Source organism: Lagopus muta, chromosome 2, assembly GCF_023343835.1.
Source record: "Lagopus muta isolate bLagMut1 chromosome 2, bLagMut1 primary, whole genome shotgun sequence".
NCBI lineage: Eukaryota > Metazoa > Chordata > Aves > Galliformes > Phasianidae > Lagopus > Lagopus muta.
The window spans coordinates 34,963,740-34,983,726 of NC_064434.1; the positions used below are offsets into that span (position 1 = coordinate 34,963,740).

At 37.3% G+C, this 19,987-nt stretch overlaps 1 protein-coding gene across 3 annotated transcripts in view; it reads right to left on the reverse strand.

The window, feature by feature from the left end:
- The window catches only part of RNGTT (RNA guanylyltransferase and 5'-phosphatase), a 196,766-nt gene that overhangs the window by 97,713 nt on the left and 79,066 nt on the right, over positions 1-19,987 (reverse strand). For all 3 annotated transcript variants that reach the window (XM_048937810.1, XM_048937809.1, XM_048937806.1), the window contains exon 11: positions 17,076-17,240. In XM_048937810.1, the coding sequence (XP_048793767.1) occupies positions 17,076-17,240 (165 nt within the window). The remainder of the gene's footprint in view (positions 1-17,075; positions 17,241-19,987) is intronic.

A 19,987-nucleotide genomic window follows, 5' to 3' on the forward strand; every position in this document is an offset into this window, starting at 1 on the left:
CATGGGTTCATAAATAGTAAATCTCTGTAAAGACGCTGCAGATTTTTTTCAAACATATTATACAGACTTCAGAAAATATCCCATTGTTACTAGCACCTTATCTGAAAGGAAATAATTATCTTGTCTGTTCTCTAGAAGAGATGGACCACTCTGCTTATAAATGCGGATATTACTTCTGGTTTATTTTACACTGACACATTACATTTGTTTGCCAGTTTCTGTATTTTTCTGATTTATCAACTCCATTTTAAATGGCAATTTTCTGAGTAGACCTCAAAAGTATAATCCTAGAATACTCTTTAATGAGGCTTCAATTTTCCAAGTTCAAAATAATAATTAATTACTTAAACGTTGATATTTGATGAATATAAGTCATCCCAGAACGTTCTACATCCAAAGAGGAATGTTTCCAAATGTATTCATTTAACAATATTCAATAAAACAGATAAATATATGTGAATTAATGTAATGCATATTGCATTTTGCTAAGTATATACATTTTGCTAACTCACAAGATGAACAGATTTTATGTCTATTACATTACAGCTGAAGAAAGAATCTCTGAATCTCAAATTCAGTTAAAGATTTGTAAAACAAAAACTAACATTCCCATTGGTTAGCATTCCTGGATTTAACTGAAAAGTAAACCAAAATAAAAATACTGAAAACTTGCTTCACAAAACAATTCAGCTTAAAAAAAAAATTGGACGGAAATCTGAATCTTCCTTGTCTGGGGCAAAAGAAAACTGAATCAGGAATAACCTACCACACATTCCAGAAATCCTGAATTTCTGGATTGTACAACAGAACATCAGAAATTCTACAGAACACGTTACACAACAAATTCAGTTTAAATGAAAATTTAAAAAGCAGTTGCTCAGATTCATCCCAACGATGACACTCCCAAAACTAATAAATATAACAGAATAATAATGGAGCCATGATTTAAATTATTTACATTATAAACTGCAGCTTTCTAACATTATATTTTGAAAAGGAAGCCTCCTGAATAATAACAAAATATGCTTGGTGGTGAGGTGTAAGCTTTAAGATGATACCAAGGCTACGCTGCAATGCTTTAAAATATTACCAACTGCAGCTTCATAACAGATTAGCAGAATTGTCACTATACATTAAGGTGAGCTTTAGCTACACTTTCTTCTTTTCTATCCTGAATCTTTCTAGTTCCCCATTCTGCAGCAGTAATTTCTTTTTTATTAAAAATAAAATTAGAGGCAGTATCAAGAATTAAACAGGCAGCTTCAGTCCCAAAGTGAAAAAGTACCCAATAATAGCAAGTACCTATACAATGGGATGGGGTAGCTTAGTATGTTATTTAATATATATTAACTCAATTTCAAATCTTACACATACTAAAAAATAATTTCAAAAAGTTGTCCACTTCCCATTTTAAGAGATTTAGAACTCAAAATGAAGCATTAAGAGAAGCTTTGCTTTTGGTTCTTTGATGAAGTCAACATCTGCTGGCACTGAAATTTCTACACATACGTGACAAAGCTTTCCAATCCGTCTTCAATGACTCAGAGATATGTATGGCTTTGGGAGTTAAAGGGAGTGCATGTTTTCTGAAACAAACAAATAAAAACCTCAGGCTATGTATTTCCTTTATTTGGCCATACCATTCCCCTCCACTTCATTTTAGGACTTCAAGTGAAACAGCTGACCCCAAAGAAACCCACTGCAAATTAATTAACAGAAAGGAGACAGGGGAAGAAGGATCAAAGATGTACCTTTGGCACTGCTTTCTTCCCTCCCTGTCCCAAAGAAGACATAGCCTAGATCATCAGTTTAGATCAACTTTCAGACAGCTAGGAGGAGGAGGAGGAGGAGAAACCCTTTCCTCTCATGCATGTTAACTTTACTTTTCAAGTGATACGCTCCACTCCCAAGTAACCTTTTGGAAAACTGTCTCAAGTTACAGCATGCAGAGATGGAGAACTGAAGTTGCTCCTACTGACTACTACAATTAAAAAAATTCCTCAGCAATTTTTTTCTTGCTTCAACTTTCCTTCCTTGTTCCTCCGCAGATGCTTAAGAGAGTGACCAAGTCACTGCTCAGGTGATCTTTTGTGCAAAGAAACCAACATCACTTTCCAAACACTTCACAAGGAGGCAGATGCACCTCTTCAAATACCTTCTCCTCTAAACACACTTAACATTTTTCCCCCCAATCAACTTAAACCCATTCAGCTACACTATGCAGAATATTCCATAAGAGCCATGTTAGCAAGAAAAGAAATACACACCCCATTTTCCTATTGGAAGCCTCAGAATGACACATTTCAGAATGTGTCAGCACTTGCCAGAGGAAGCATGGCACCAGCTGATGGCACACTGCACCTGGCTTGCTTGACTCTAAGAGGTTCCTCCTAAGCAACTGGGAAAGTCCCAAACACAGTCTACTGATGCAAACACCAGTAGTACCTCGTGTATGATTTCATGCTTTTCTCCAAATTGCATATGAAAATGTTCAGTGGTGGGTTTTCAATCACCTTAACATGACCTGGTTCATCCTGCATAATTCTCATTACTTAATCAAAATACGATATGCTACTTAAGGTAAGAACAGTATTCTATTAACTGTGCAGTGATGTATTAATTGACAAGTAATTTTATAGAAGGGTAAAGTCCAATTTCTCAATTACTCATTGCATTTGCTTATCTTAGAAATTTTGAATTTTGATTTTCTGGGAAATCAGAAACGGGAATGCAAGAAAGAAAATGCAGAATGTTCATTAAGAGTAGTCAAAAAAAAAACAAAAACACCCACCACCACAGTTCATTCTTACACTAATATTCTAAAAACAAACAAAAATAATTTAAAAAACAATTACCTAAAGAAATTTTATATGCACTTCAAAAAACAAAGAATATTGTAGAATAACTGCTTCATTTCTATTAAACCAGTAAAACGATCTACTTTGCCCTAACTGCAAAAGGACCTCAAGAACGAACATTTCAGTTGCTCATTACTTACAAAGAAATTTCATGCTCCTTGGCCATAAAATCAGCATATTACACAAATTACATGGAAATCCTTTTTAAAAAAAATTATGCTTAAAGCTCAAATTCTAGTTCTCAAGCAGCATTCCCTCAAGATATTAATTCAAGTTCTAAATGGAGAAAAGCTGCATATATATATATATATATATATATGCGTGTATGCATATGTATATATATGTATATATTCTATATAAAAGTGTAAGTGTTTAAAGCCATTTATAGTAGCCAATAACTCTGTACTGAACAGGAAGAATAAAAGTAAACTCTAAAGGCTCATCCATTCAAAAAAGCCAAACTATTTTGAACTGTAATCTACGGCAATAGTTCAAACATGTCAGGATGAAAATTATACCAGATGATTGAAAAGAAACATGGGAGCTTTCTCATTTTGTAAGATCAATAAATACATTAATTAACAAATACTTTTTATAAAACACTATGTTTTTGGGGAGCCTTTCAGTTTGCTAATTTACTGGTAGCTCTGAATCCAATCCTGCGCAAGACTAAAAAACTAATAATAACTTCTTTGCCAAGTTAATCATACAGAACATTTTGGCTCAAAAGACATTAAAAACACCTAATTACTGAAATTGATTTGTTCCCTATAAGAATGAAAGCAGATAATAGGAGCAATGTGAGACTGATGTTCACTAATATGATCAAGAGACTAATTATTATCCATGAATCATTTGTAGCATTCAAAACTTGATTAATGTCAGGTCAAGTTTAACATGTGATAGGTTTTATTAGTAATGCTCCGCTATCCCACAGCTTGTCAGTTTAAGCGAATGCCATCTGTTACATAGAGGAATAGCCAAGAGTCCAAACAAAAGCACGGTGGATACAACTGGTCATTGAAGACATTTTAATCATTCCATAAGGGAGCTATGCTAATAATTTGTAGTGCAGTAGACAAGAATCCAACACAAAAGCACCTGGTAAAGATAAGACATCAATCACCCAGAGAGTTAGTTTGTAAAGTATGCTTTGATCATTTTAAAGCTTGACCAAAGGAATGTCACAATGTGATCAATCTCCAGTAGCAACAATTCTGTTGCAAGTGGAAAAAATTCTGTTGTGAGAGCATGCGCACCTTCCTCTCAACAGTCTATTTGTCACCCTCAGGGTGCATTCTTGTATGGAACACAGTATGCTATCCTTTAAATCATCAGTCATGATATTCGGAGAATCATAGAATATTGCAAGTTGGAAGGGACCCACAAGGATCACTGAGTCCAACTCCTGGCTCCACACAGGACCACCCAAAATTCAAACCCTATATACACTGAATGTACCATCCAGAAGGATACTGTGAGAAACAGTACTGAAAGCTTTGATGAACTCCAAAGAGATAATACCAACTGGCTTCATTCCCTTGGTCAACTAAGTAGATAACTGTCATAAAAAGACATCAAGTTTGTTAAATACTCACCTTGTGAACCTGTGCTAGCTGTGACCAATGATTGCATAGTCTTTCAGGTGTTGTTGAATAACTCGTAGAATAACCTTTTCTACAATTTTGCTAGGAACCAAAGACTGACAGGCCTGTCCTCTGAAGGATTAACCAGCTCCTGGAGTGATATGCTGGCATCTATACAGACTGATCTGCAGCTCCTGCTTGCTTCAATGACCCAGTACCCAAAGATCCAATAGCCCCCTAGACTCAGGGTTTTCCAACATGCATGGAGAGGTTACAGAGAACATAGTGATCTAAGGTATGGGTAGCACTTCTGCCTACTGCACACTCTGTTCACTTACAAGAGGCTGTATTAAACACTGAATGCAGTCATCAAGGAGGTAACATCCAGCAATTGCTTTTATTTTTGTACCTCTCAAGCTTTAAGGTATTGGGATGGGATTTTTGTTTGTGTTTTTTAGTGTTTGTGTATGTTGTACTTCTTAGGGTGGTTTTTTTGTTTGTTTGTTTTTACCAAAAATGTGCTATAAAGAACTCCTCTGCATCCTGCTCAGATGCACCCTTTGCATTGCAACAAGTGATACATATCACTGCAGCTGGCTTTGACCAAGTAGCTATTTTAAAGTCAGCTGGGCTCTCTACCAACCAGCAATCAGGACTGGCCTTTCACCCCTCCACTTCTAGCAATTTGGAAAGGCAACAGGATAGCACAGGTTGTCGTAAGACAGGTACAACAGTTAGCTGCCCAGTTAGCCTGATGTAATGAAAAACCCAAATGGGTGAACTGCCAAAGATGGGTGAGAGCTGCACTGTCCTGGAAACTGAAGGAAGGAGACCTCAAGGCACCTCCAAATGAAGATTCTTCTGCTTCAGTTACATCTGATTCCTTTTCATATAGGCTGCTTTAAGGCAAGAGAAGGGCATAGATGATCTATCTCATACCACTTGTTGTAATCAGCTGCTAACCTCACTGGAACTAATGGATTCACTGGGCACAGCATGTGAGTATACATAAAAAGAGAAGACATGACTAAAAGGATGAGAACTTGCATATGCCTCATCTGCTGTAAGGCACTCAACCCTGCTCAGTTCCAGCAGGGCTATGGGGAAACACAAGCTGCATGCAGCTGGATGAACTGGGTCTGGTTAGCCATACACTGACTCTTTGATGTCTTCCTTTGAACCAACCACTGAAAACTTAGTCAAACGCAGATGGAGACAATAAACGAAACTATCTTACAGTATTATTTCTTCCCACTCTCTTTCTTCTCAGACTTAATAGAGATACCAGATTTATAGGATCGTTTCTCCTTCTTATGCATCAATGAAAGTGTAATTCAAGTACATATGCCCCTAACTAACAGCTCATGTAGTGACAACATGCTAGGAGACAATGAAACAAATTGATGTTCCACAAGAAAATACTTACAGTTACCTATGTTGTGGTTATTAATAACTGCAAGAAAAAATCTGCAATAGGCTCACTTTCTGGGTTTCCCAGCACTTTATGGGTAGGGAGCTTTATCAGCAGTCATTTTCCTTGTGTACAGAACATTCACACTCCTGCAGCATGGCAGGAGCTGATCTGTTATAAATCTCACCTGGTCACTCCATGAAACTTTCACAAGCTCTCCACTACTAATGACAGGAGCAGCAAGGCTGAAGTAACGTGAAGAGGCAGTGGGCAGGTGCATGCACAGTGAGAAAGGAGAATGACCTCATTCCATCTGGGTTTGCTCTTGCACCTGCGTACTCTTCTCTAATCTAGTTAGAATTTTAGCAGGAGAACTGACAGAAACATTTATTTACCGCACAGCTACAACAGCCATTTCAGATGTATTACAAATATGTTCTCCTCTGATGGCTCTCTTGTACTCAAAGTAGATGAAGCTGAAAAGACAAGATTCAGGCTGCCATCAGCATGATCTGTACTTCAAGTCAGTTTTTGCTCTGTTTTCTGGCTAGAGCAAAGATTGCAAAGATTCCTTGATGTCTTCACATATAAGCTAAGTGCTCTGACAATTTGGTGGTAGTAGGCCACAGATAAAAAATAACATTGTAATTTAAAAAAAAACATAGCTACTATACAACTTTTTACTTCATCATTTGCACATGTAATTTCATAGCTTATAACTTAAAGGAACCCAAAGTAACAATGCCTGTGCATTTGCATTCTAACTAGTGACATGTCTCTTCGTTGATTTTCTTTTAGAAGAGCAGTTCTGGCAGGAAAGTCTCTACCAGAACCTACCTATTCATTCAAGAGTAGGAAGGAAACAAACATTACCATTGATATTCATGTGACAGGGAAAGAGCAGCACCTACAAAGAAGAAAGTCAGAGACTGAAAGTCAGAGACCCTGTCTGCAACCTGCTGTATGTCCATCACTGAGGCAACTCCCAGCAAAAACAAGCACCACCTCCCCCTCCTCCCCTCCACTGGATGCTTAGTACATTCCCAGCCCTGTTAGAACAGCTGCTAGTTTCACAAAAGAGTGTTATCTGCTTCTTTCACAGAGGACTTAAGAGAAATCATACATATCACTGGAAACCTGCTTCTTAATCTTGTCTAATAGCTCACTAAAAGATGTAAGCAAAAGCCACTTCCAGATAGAAAATTAGCTAAATGTTACTGCAGTCTGCGATGGGATGCAACCTCTGACAGTGAAAAGGTGAAACCACCACATTATGTTGAGTTCATCATCCATCCGCATGGGAAAAAAACGCTGCAGTGAACAACAGTAAAACAAACTGCAGTGGGGGAAGGGAACCAAGTTTGATGGTTTTATCTATTTTTTAATCCGGTTTTGGTTTTACAACTAATTTATTAAATGTCATCTGCAAGGATGCTACTAATGGTGGCTGTATGCTTTGTTCCTTACTATTTGAACACGGACATTCTGCAAAGAGGTAGAGAGAACACCACAAGAAGAGTCCCACTGAGCTATCAGCAGTTTGCTGCTTCTGCTTGAGCAAATCCAAAGGTCATGCACCTAATATATTCAAAACAATACCCAAGAATAACAAGAGTGCTATGCGTGTTAATGCTTGATTTGACAGCACATCTGCATTACTGAATTCAAAATAAGCATTAGGCATTTCTCGCTGTCAATCTCTTCTCAGAAGCACAATTGAGAAATTGACATCAATTACCTAAGATGTTTTCAAATGCTTCTTTCAAATAAGAGAAATAGGCTGCTACAAGAAAGTTTAATTGACTTTTGCGGTAGCCTCAAAATGGGATAAACATGGATTTTTCAAGGCTAAGAAGGAATACTATGGCTAAACAGCAATAAGCTTTCATGTTTATTTTACCTGATGAAGAAACAGAGCACAGCGTAACTGTTTAACTTACTGTGCTCTTTCAGTTTTCTATTCCGACTTGCAATGTACCATGTTTCTTCTTTTAGGGGTTGGGACTTTGTCCACATCCTTTTCCCCTCCAATCATGAGTGATAACTGCCAGGAATTGTACGTATACCTGCCTGAAACTAGAATCCCATTGGAGTTAGAAGGTGCCATCAGCAAATTCTTAGATCTGTTTATAAATACGTTAAGGAATGGATGGCAGAGACACTATAAAGTCTTTGTAATCCTATATCCTGCACAGAACAAGATTCTACCCACTAATGCTAGGAAGCTCCTCTCTGGTTTTGATCAAACATAACACCAACCAAAGTTCTTCTGATGTCAAAAGCAGCAGACATTGAGCTGAATAGGAGACCTTACAAATACAGCAAAGTACATTGATTCTCTAAATGATTTTCTAACGTTATAAATCTGATAGCATTTATTTGTCATCTAGCCCCTGCATAAACTGCTATAGCATAATCTGGTCTCTGGTTGTCAAGGACTTAGATAGGCATGTTTTAATTAAATCAGATAATTAAGGATCATGTTTTATTAGGCACTTCCACTAAGACTCACGAACTATGCCAATTATGCAAGTGTGTACACACAATAATTCAATTAGATATAAAACGGATACTCAAGAATACAAAGTCTGTGTACAATTACTACTATTAATGCCTGATTGAAACCCAGATACTATACTCCACCAGGCCTCAGCGCAGTGATTTTAACACAAAATATTGCTACTACTGTATTTTGGATATTTAAAAACAACTGATCTTTCTGCTATGCAATGGCACATAAGCGCTTAGTCTGCTATGAAGTTGAATTAAGACTTGCCATGTTATGGCCTTAAGAATAAAACACTATGATTTAGATGCTTAATAGTTCTTAATATTTAAAAAAAAAAAAAAAAGATAAATTTCATACAAGATTTTTTTTCCTTGAAACTGGGCATATCACAAGAAATGAAAGAGCTAGCAGGGTTGTCTTACAATCTTACATCACATGAAATTGTTTTAAATTTCACCCTTAGCTTACAAATTTCTTTGTGCTTTCACTCATTTTATCCAAATTAAGCACATGTCCCTTGAAAATCCTTCCAATACAAGGAGGCTGATGGCTTCCCTGTGGAGTGCTATTGCCAGGAGGCAGTTTGGAAAGTGACAGGCTGTGAAGAGGTACAACGGGCAATATTAAACAGTTGCCCTTCAATTAATGTGTAGAGTGACCCACTTAGTCACCACAGCTGAGTCCTCTAATTCAGAAGATTTCAAATGCACCAATTCAATTGCCCATACTGGAAACCAACTGGCAATTAGGTCCAAACGGGTTTGCATTTTTTTCTGTTTCAGAACAAAACACAAAACTGAAAATAGAAGTCACTGTTAAATACCTGTAGATATTTTTTTCTACTTAGAAAGGTATATGATTTTCCATTGCCCAAAAATACAGAAAAAAAAATCATTTATAAAAATTTTAAACCATTTAAAGTTGATGCTAAAATGTCAAAAATGGAGCACGTCCTATTCTGACGTCTAAGCTCACAATGTGCAAAAAGTATAATGCTTCATCCATAGATGTTTACTTTTCTGTAAATTTTGTTTTCTTTCCCACACATCAGCTTCAAAAGCCATAATTATACATTTCACATCTGAATTATGCTATATTAATTTAATTTGTACCACTAGCATGGACCACTTTTTATGAAAATAATCCTTCACGAAAGTATTCAAGATGGTTTGTTTTAACTTCACCAGGTCATTTCCTGGCAAAAATATAACTAATGCGTGAATAATTTCTTAAATCAAAGGCAAAAACTCATTTCACCTTTTCTCCAACCCACATTATTCTGTGCTGAAATATTATATTTACTCTTTAACATCGCAAATAATAATAATCCAAAGCAAGCAGCCTAATCCTTCTGTTAACTCCAGGAAATGAACACAGATTCTTGTTCATAAATAGGTCTCCTCAAATGACTCCATCAGAACAAAGAGGCTAAAAGTTAGTCACATATTAATAATTTTTTTTTTTCTTGGATCTTGGAGCACCTTTTGGTGGCTGGAAGGCCTGGCTCTGGACAGTGGCATTCCTTGAGCAAAGAGATCACAGTTAATCATCTACCAGGGAAGCCAAGCTTCTGGAGGTATACAAACCTATAAGAGAAGCCTTTCCCTCACCTCAACCTTCACAGAAGGTTTTGCCTGGACTAAGCAGGTTTCCTAGGGGAGATACAAACCACAAGCTTCTATATGAACTGATGTCCAAAACTACACAAAGTGGCATAGGTAGACAGCGCTGGGTAATTAGCTATTTGCTCATTGTGCCAAATGAAACACGTAGAAGTGGTGCTAAGGAATATGGTTTAGTGAGCAGTATTGGTGGTAGGTGTACGGTTGTTTAGATGACCTCAGAGCTCTTTTTCCAACTTTAATGATTCTACGATTCTATTCTGTGATTCTGTAAACAAACAGTTCATCACATAAAACAATGTCTGCCTGACCAACTTCCTTCATCTAATTAAGGATCAGTAAATATATGCCTTTACTCAATATCACCAGAGGTATTCTAAATCAGCTATGCAGAGTCAACGAATTCTCAAGCACTGGTGATAAAGCCCTAAACTGCAAGCTCATGCAATCTGAAAAAGAAAAAACAGCAGCTTCCCTGCACTGCAGAGAGTGGAGAAACCCTCAGAGGCAGCTGGGCACCCCACCAATCCTGGCCTGAATTGTTCCTGCTTAACCACATGCTCTTACATCCAGAAATGACATCTACCAAGCTGCACCTACATCATCCCAGTGCTGCAGCTGACTGCATGAAAACTGAGGTTCAAGCTCTAAATTAGAAGTGCTAGCAATCTGCATCCATGCTCAAGAGTAATTGTACAATCATTTATTTCATTTTACAATTTACTAAGCTTTCATTTCATCTGGTTCATTGCCCTTCACTTCAAAATTCACAGGACAGATCACTTTGAAAAACATGCTGGGATTCAGGAACAGCTGCCAACTGAAGACTCTGTATCCTAACACAGGTACATAATTCAAGCTTCTTACTCACTACTTGTGTACCAGGTTTATCAGGTCAGACCTTACTTGCATTTACAGGAAGAACAGCACTGTGATGATTTCAGTGAGAATGACCACCAGCACAAGAACAACTATGAGTGGAGTAAGGCAACACTACAGGAGATGTAAAAGGACAAAGTGATGAAGAAATTACAGAGTAAAGAAATAAAAGCAAATGCAAACAAAGCAATAGAGGTGAGAGGGTATAGAAGATCATTTAAAGGAGACGAGATGATAACCAGGCCAGAAAGCTAGAACAGATGGAGAAAGGACTATGGTGTAGGCCAGACATCGATGAGTGACTGCTAGCTCTGCATGAGGAAGCACAGGACTGAAAGTTGAGCTGAATATGCTACTCCTGAAGGCATAGAAAACAAAAACAAAACCAAAGGAAATAAGTCTTTTTGGCATAAAAAACTGCTCCAGATGGAAACATTCTCCCTCCACCCAGATACAGGATTCAGAGATACAATATACACTTCAGCCACCTCCATTCCCACTCACTGTTTCCCTACAGATTCTATCCCAGGTCTGCAGACCTTCACCAGTTTTTTGTCCACAGGCCACTTGGTGGTCATTTACAGTCAGTTTTGAGTTAACTTATTCCTGTCTGAATGCAGAGCTGATATGCCCACATATTCTGCCCTTTTCAGTACTGCATCCAATCAATTTTAAGCACGCAAATGCTAGCTTATAACTGTCTCAGTTGCCTGTAAAAAATTTCACACCAACATCAACAAGTCATGCACTTAATTTTCTTCTTCATAAAGAAGGTTATACAACCTCTTGGTTTTCTGAAGCATACACCAGTGGTTACACGCTTATTCGTACAGCATTTTTAAACAGTCTTTTTCTAACTACAACGATGTCAGCTTACAAAAATAAATAAAAATCCAAATGTTCAAGGAAAAAAAAAAGGAAGCCCTCTCTACAAAAAACAGCACAAAACAAGAAGAATCACGGATACAAAGTGAGTGATCTGTCAGTTCACAGGTTTGACTGAAAACTTTCAGAAAGACCATTTAATCTTCTAACAGAGATTACTCACCTTCATTTCAATCCCTCTAGGACCAGCTGTCATTGTAAGATCAGATAATTGTCTGAGAACTGACAAGTCCTTGATATACAGCATGCTAGCATTTGGAAAAGGTTGTTCATTTGACCTGTATCATTGTTTAACCTTTAGCCCTATTGTTCCATCGGGAGCGAACAGCACAATTCTCCATCGGACTACAGAAAAGGAAACTTTTTTTTCCAGCCACACCAGAAAGCACAGACACTAGACATGAGGCTCCACTAATGATCCAGACTTTGCCTGCCCACACAGAAAAGCTTTGGAAAAGAACTGCAGATTGGCTTAGCCAATGGAAACCAAACATTTGCGTCATTTCTAAGAACTTAATTCTTTCTTCCCTATGTAACTGTACTTCCTCTCTTCAAAAAATGAAGATAAACTCCCTGTTGAAAGTCCTAAAATATTCGTACAAACAGAAGGCTAAGCTAAGGCTCAAAGACTAAGAATATACAGCAAAAAAAGCATTAATCTTTTTGATTCTTCAATATTTTAACATCAAGGAAATCTTAAACTCAGTTTCTTCCACCAACTGCTGTCATCCTTACATGACTGGAGGAAGAGTTGGTGGAATGGGACATATATCACACACTAATATACACCAGGAACACAAGCTGGACAACCAAAGTGACAAACGATGCCAGTGTCAGGACAACCAGTAAATAGGCAAAATTGCTCATAAATACCCTATTAAAAGAATCTGGAAGTTTCGTCGTACAACGAAAGGCCAAAGTGCCCATAGATTGTATCTGTTCCCAGCTAACATTAAAAAAATAAAACATTCAATGATTCTTTGTTTATAAAAGCATACAAATCTAGTGCCACTACTTCCATCAATATCAAAGTTCAGCAATGTAACATTTTCAGAGATTTGGAGAACCTATAGCATACCCCTAGGTGATTGCCCCTTTCTTTTCTTACTGTTATCCAACTTCAATCTCATTAAAAATCAAAAGTCCGTCAAAGCCTCTTAAAATAACATTCAAGATAACATCGCAGAGATCTAGCCCTTACTTCCAAAACGTAGTACTAACAACAAAGGGCAAGGCAAAAGGATAAGCATTGCCATAGTACTTTATAATTGCAACTTTAAAAGTGCTTTTCACTTAGCAGACAATTGATTTTCAGACTGGAAAAAATGAGCCATTACTCTTAAATCTGGTTAATACCAGATCCAAATCCATAACTTCAAGAACTATTTCATTATTTGAGAAATTATATAACACAAGAAGATTCACTCCTGTTTCAAGTGATTTCTTCACTGAAAATAACTAAACCCATGCAGACAAAAGTCCACACTGGTATAATTCATAGCAGAGTAGACAGCTAGAACTTCCAAATACAGTGCTGAGACTCCTGGCCTTATTCAGTATTCTTCCTACAACACACCTAGACAAACACCCATTTATTCATACACGGTACTGCTAAGAACAGTCAACATCAGCTTTCAATTAGGAACACTACCTGCTAACTCTGTTCACAGAAAGGACCGAGGGAGTGAGCCCCTGAAAAGAAAGTACGCAGCATTTATTTTTGACTGATTCAAACTGAGACCAGGGAACATATTTCAAAAGCGGAAGTCTCTTAAAGACCTCTGATCAAGAAAGGATTCTGCTAGATCCTTTCTAAAAAAAAGAAAGGACCCCACTGTTCTTACAGAAGAACAAGCAAATGGAAAATTAAGTACAAGAAAAAGATCTACCTGAGTAAGTCCTATTCATCTGTCCTTTAGCGTTCATTTTATTGGCATCATCTCTGGAGAAGGATTGATGTATTCACTGAGCAATGAACTGAATTGATGTATTCACCAAACATGAGCAGACTTAGAAGCCAGGAAGGATTCCCTGGCTCTCTCCAGGCCCTTGCTGTGCTGCACACAGGGTTGGTAAACCCTATCAAAACATCTGTCACTGACGCAGAAGAAACCCAGCCTGTTCTGACCATTTCACTAATGAGGTGTTCAAAGCTATGAGTACACTTGTTGCTATAGCTGCAGAGATGACTGCAAAAAACATAGTAAAAAGGTCTCCAGCAAAGCAATACGATTTTTAAGTACTTCTTTTTCAGGACAGGGCAACAATTCTAAACAATAGTCTACTCTAACCATAATTAAAAATTCTTTTTGCAAAGCTGTCTTGAGTACAAAAATCTCTTTGCATCACTATCCCAAGGAGCATTAGAGGAGTCAGATAACTCATCAAGTTCACAGAACAAATGAGATGAAAATTGTATTTTTTATCTAAGTAAGAGCAGCAGTAATTAGTCTAATACTAGTCTGAATATTTTGAAAACATATTTTTATAAATGCAATTATTTTGAACAGGTACAGATTTGAAATAAATTCTGAATCTGTGAAGGTTTCCCTTAAACATTTCAACCCCACACCAATGCTGGTAGTGCTACCTCAGATTGCCTACAGTTTTCACAGGGCATATAAACAATACATAGATAATGACAAAAAACTTCTTTCTTACTAAAAACAACGATAGTATTTAAAGCCTTTTAGCAGTTTTCAGTTATGTCAGTAGGACAGTTAATGTATTTCACTATCCAGCAGTCACTTTAAATCAGGGCAGAGACTGTTTAAAACATATTAAGTATATTGTACAAAAAATAAGATACAAATGTCTGTGGTTATTTCAAACCCAAAATGCAGAAAGCAAAGCAGTGCTCCATCGTCGTCTTTAAAGATGACTTTAAAGTTGATTATAATTTGCTCACTGAGCTGCACAGGAACCTCAAACGCACGTTACAACGTCCTTACAGTTTTACCTCGTACCACAGACTTACTGCTATGTTCAGGTAACACATTTTGAATGTTTCAATTAAGTCATAAAAACTAACGAGGTATCCGTGCCTTGCACTTTCAGATGCCCTGCTCTCCGACTGCCCAGTCACCACCATCTCTTTCAAGGTTTCAAGGTATATTCAAAAAGCATCAGAACTGCTAGAGAAAAAAGGAAGCACCAGAGAAAATAAAGAAACACCTCATAGCCCTAGGTGTGTAAAGCAGTTACTGAATTTTATACAGACTAATAGGAGGGGGGATTATTAAGTGACACAAAAGAAAAGATTTATTTTTTAACCCAGGATATTAGTTGCCTTATTTTCTTACCATCTTGATCTATAATATGCATAGAGTAGGTAAATCATAACTGTTTGAAATAATTAAAATACTAGAAAAATAACTGACACTCTGCAGCACTGGGTAACTCTACCCCTGCTGCTCTCTCTGTTTATGGCTAACTGTTGTATGTAGCAACATTTTAAAAAATATTTTAAAAATAGCCAGGAAACTTCTTCACCCCATAATTCACAAGTTCATCAAACCTTGTGTCAAAGACACAGACACAAGAAAAAAATAAGCACTGCGATAATGTCCAAACACTGATGTCAAACGAAATTATAAATCTACCATGAAGCAAATTCTAGTCCCGTGTATTTTATTTTCCTCATCAGTACTGTCCAACAATAAAGCATCAACTATAAGGCCTTCACTATCTTAAAGAACAAATATGGAAAATTTGCCTAAGAAGAGAAAGGCCAGTAAACACAATCGCCCCAAAACTGACTGAAAAAATGCTGTAGTCAGAACTGTTAAAATCCAATACATGGCCGATTCAGAAACCTCGTTTAGACAGGAAAATAAAGCAGTTGAACCTAATTTTCTTTTCCTAGTTTTTGGGAAGGAGGTGACATTTTCAATAGTCATCTTCTGGCTGGTTCTAAGCTGTACTGCACAAAGCTACAGTACAAAGTATATTTTGATGATTTTTGAAATTTACCTCCTGACAGCAATCGGCTCTTAGCAGATAGGCTGCCAGCAGTCAACAACTTCATGTGTCAAATAATGATTAGATATAACTTGACAGAGATTTGTTTACAGATGCGTTGTACCCAGAGAGTTTCCTAGGAATGCTTCCATGCATGTTTTCCCTGTGATTTTTAAATAATCTCGAACTCCAGTTTAAGAAACAGGTTCAAGAAACCATTAATAGAAGAAACCAATTTTTAATCACGTTTTCCTTTCTTACAAGTTCCTTTCAATTGCAAGCTCAAAATTCCATGCCTCAGTCAAACAGCCTTTTACCTCCTAGAAAAGTTTACATTAAATTAATAATGGTGACAATATTATGTTACATAAATTATACAAAAAACAACACTACTCATCAGAGAAGTGATCAAAACACAGTGCTTTATGCATACAACCTTCTGACAGAATTGTTTATGATTCAAACTTCCCCGAGACTGTCACTGTGTCAGGCTTCTTGAAAGTCCAACTTATGTTCATCACTCTATTGAGTTTTCAGCCACCTCCTGGCTAGCCAAAACTCCACTACTGCTCCTGCTGGGGGAAGACTTATTGCCTGCTAAAAGCTCTAGGTAATGACAAAAGCAAATGGAAGCTAACAATTGGATATTCACTGTGTTGGTTAGATATGGGACCCCTTCTAACAGCAGCACTGACAAAAAAGAGTTACTCTAGACAAAAGTATTATTCAGTTAATTCACAGAATAGAACTGTTTTACAGAATATTACACTACTACTTTACTGAAGAACAGAGTATACAATGAAATACAGAAATTCACATATATATTTGCAAGTCACATGCTCTACTTTGGAAGATGTGGGGCAGCATTTTAATAAGCAAGATGTGGAGGTGCTAACCAACATGGGCTCAGTAATCACTGCTGAAGAGCACGTGGGAGTTCAAGCACAACTCATGATTCCTATACCAGCCCCAAACGAGGACTGGAAGCAGAAAAGAAAGCTATATTCTTACATACAAAAGAGGATAGTATGAACAATATAACTCTCTAGCCTTCCCATAAGCTAGGAGCCATTTCAGACTGATGATTCTGTATCTTCATTTGATACTACCAAATAAAAGAACTGGTGTTACCCACACAGGTTTTAAATATAGGAAAAGAGGAATTGGGAAGCAATAGGTAGAACCAAAATTGCCCTTTAGGACCAAAAAAAAAAAAAAAAAAAGTTCAACACTTGGTTAGTAGAGGAACTTGCAGAGAACTAGAAAAAAATAAAATAAAAGGAAAAAAGTGTAGGGAAAACCTACACTGAACACTGCCATTTTTGCCCTCTGCACCTTAACATAAAAACCTAAAATTGAGTTTACCTTTCTTGAAGCGTAGATGTCAAAAAATGGTTTGTTTCGAACACTGAATGGTTCCTGTGCTTTGTCAATGTGACCAGTCTTCATTTTTTCATGCCGTGGAAATATAATCTCTTTCTCTATACATGAAAGTCGAACATTAAAATCACAGTCTCCAACTGGCTGCCCCTGTCAAATTAACAAAATCAGTATTAAAACCAGACACTTAGCAAATTATTGGAAGAGTAAGTATTCCTTACACCACATTTAGAATCATACAGACAAAAAACATTCAAATCAAATCACTACCACACATTTTTTGCCATGTATTTGGTTTCCAAGCCTTTGTCTCAGGTTGTGAGAGACTTAATGAAATCAAAGTTCACAGAAAGATAAAAACCCACAATATGCATTCAAGCATATATGAATTAAACTAAACACTTGCAAATTCAGCTAAAAAATCTTAAATAATTGAATAGCCTTAGTTATATTGGTTATATAGCAATTCCACACTTTTCTACACAGTTTTCTTCTGAAACCATTCAGCATGTTTTATTCCTAGTATTTTTAAAGTCAAAACAACAGTGCATTTCACATAGTTAATCAAAACCCTCCTTAAATGTACCACAGTGTTATTTAGAAAGAAGAGGAATTACATATATGTTAGCTTTTCTGTCATAGGAAAGAGAAAACTATAGCTGCCGTTGGAAAATATGCCAATAAATACTGGCTGCAGAAACACACAGAATACGTGATAGTTCAGTCCTACTGATACAAAGCAGCAATTTCACATCACTCTTTGCACACTGATGCAGTGAACCAGTCGGTACAACCATTCTAAATATGCACGTTGTGTTGCCTTTGCTTCGGCAACCTCTGATTAATGTCCCGTCGTGAAGTGCTCAGACAGCCCCGGCCAAATCACACGCTTTTCATGACACCAATGTGGTGAGTGGCAAATGGCGTTTATTGCAAGCAACACACTCTTCTTATAGTTGTCTCTTATATCACAGTGCTACCAATCACCCCTGCTACGGTTATCTGTGCCCAATAGACGTGTGGCATGTCTTGTCTTGCCATGTCTCATCATGGTTTGTCATGAGTCAAGGAGCCCCCGCAGAGCCTGATGACTTCCACAGCCCCCCTTTCATGTATTCGTTAACCATGCAAGGGGCCCACACAGATCCTGTTATGCCTGGTGACCTTGACAGCCCCTGCTTTACCTATTTCATTGACTACATCTCCAACTTGCGTATTTTGTTAACTACAATGTTGCAATAATAGTTGCTTATAATGGAATTTAATGTGTTTTGAACATTAGATGGTGACAAGAACACACTGTGGATTTCATTTCGTGAAAATGAGCAAAAATTCTAAAGTCTGTCTCAATGCAATGAGTCCCTTTCAAAGAACTAAGGCATATAATTCATACGCCAGCATTAGTGCAAAGGATACCCAGCACAGGAAATTATTTATATGAAATCATCCCTCATTTTGCCACCTCATTCACACACACAAAAAACTTGGGAAAACCATCTCTTCCACTGTCTGCAGAGAATAAGCCCAAAGAGCTTCAGCTTCAATACCAGAATTTTTCAAAAAGCTGAAGGCAATGAGCACAGAGAGGCATGTGTGTCACCCTGAGCATAGGAGGAGATCACAGCCACCAGACGGATGAGCAGAAAACCAGAAACCAAGCCACATAAAACACAATGAGAAGAGAAAGGGAAGGAGAATCTACAAGACAGAAAGCTCCACTAGAACACGTGACAATATTCTGAAAGAATAGCAAGCAGGTAAATGTAAAAAACCAACCAGGCAACCTGATCTAGTGTCTGATTTAGCAGCGGCCAACCCTGCCCACAGCACAGCAATTGGATGGTCTCTGCAGTCCCTTCCAACCCAAGCCATTCTATGACATCCTGAAGGAGTATGCAAAGGTAAGAGAGAGAATGATTATGTTCTGGGCAAGTCTCTCGAGTCAGAGAAGAAGTGATCACCCGTGTTAGATTCAGGTGAGTTTAATCAAGCCCTTTCCAAACTCAAAAGGAAACACCACCACCCTGATCTTTGTAACAACCAGTTGAAGAATGCACCTCTTTTTCCTGCAAAATATGTGATTTATTTTACATAACTTATTATCACTTTTTTTCAATTTCATTATTATTATTTATTAACTGTTCCCTAAGTTTTAGCAAAATCTAACAGACACGCTCCCTTCCCTAAGGCAGCTTTCCCACACAGCCATGTTTCATGAGGTCTGAAAGAGCAAACAAGCTAATTAACTCCAAATATTTGAGCTTTGATGAGTTTCTTAAGAGTTTCTTTACAATGATTCATTCAGAAATGTTTTAGCACAGTGACTTCATTTCAACCCCTTCATAGTTAAATTAAAAACCAAGACGATTTCATATGCTCTACGGAAGAGCTGTATCACTTTCTTTTCCCTTAAATAATCCTTTCACTTCTCACAGCTATTTGAAACTAATTATTTCCTGCAGCTCTGTCAATCATGTATTTTTATTCCAAAGCTTGTTAAGTAGAAGGTCTATCACATAAAGGTCAGAGCTAGGCTGACACAAGATTACATGAGATGGGAAAACACAAGTAATGCTACCAAGCAATTGCTTCATCAGTCAAGTAAATTAAGAATTAAAAAGTTAAGGAATATTTCATTCCCAGCTAAGTATAGCATATTAGGGGTAAGAAAATTAACGTAATGTTGAATTTAAATCAAGGACATGCTGAATAAAAAGAAGACTGGGAGAGGAAGGCTTTTACTGTTATTCACGATTCTCATAATCACAAGAAACGTTAATATGTAATGGATGCATTACAGTCACATCCAAAACCTTCAAGTGGTAAAATCTATCTATAAGCAAGTAAGTGGGAAAGCAATGCAAACCACAATAAATAATTTCTGGAGCCTGACAAAA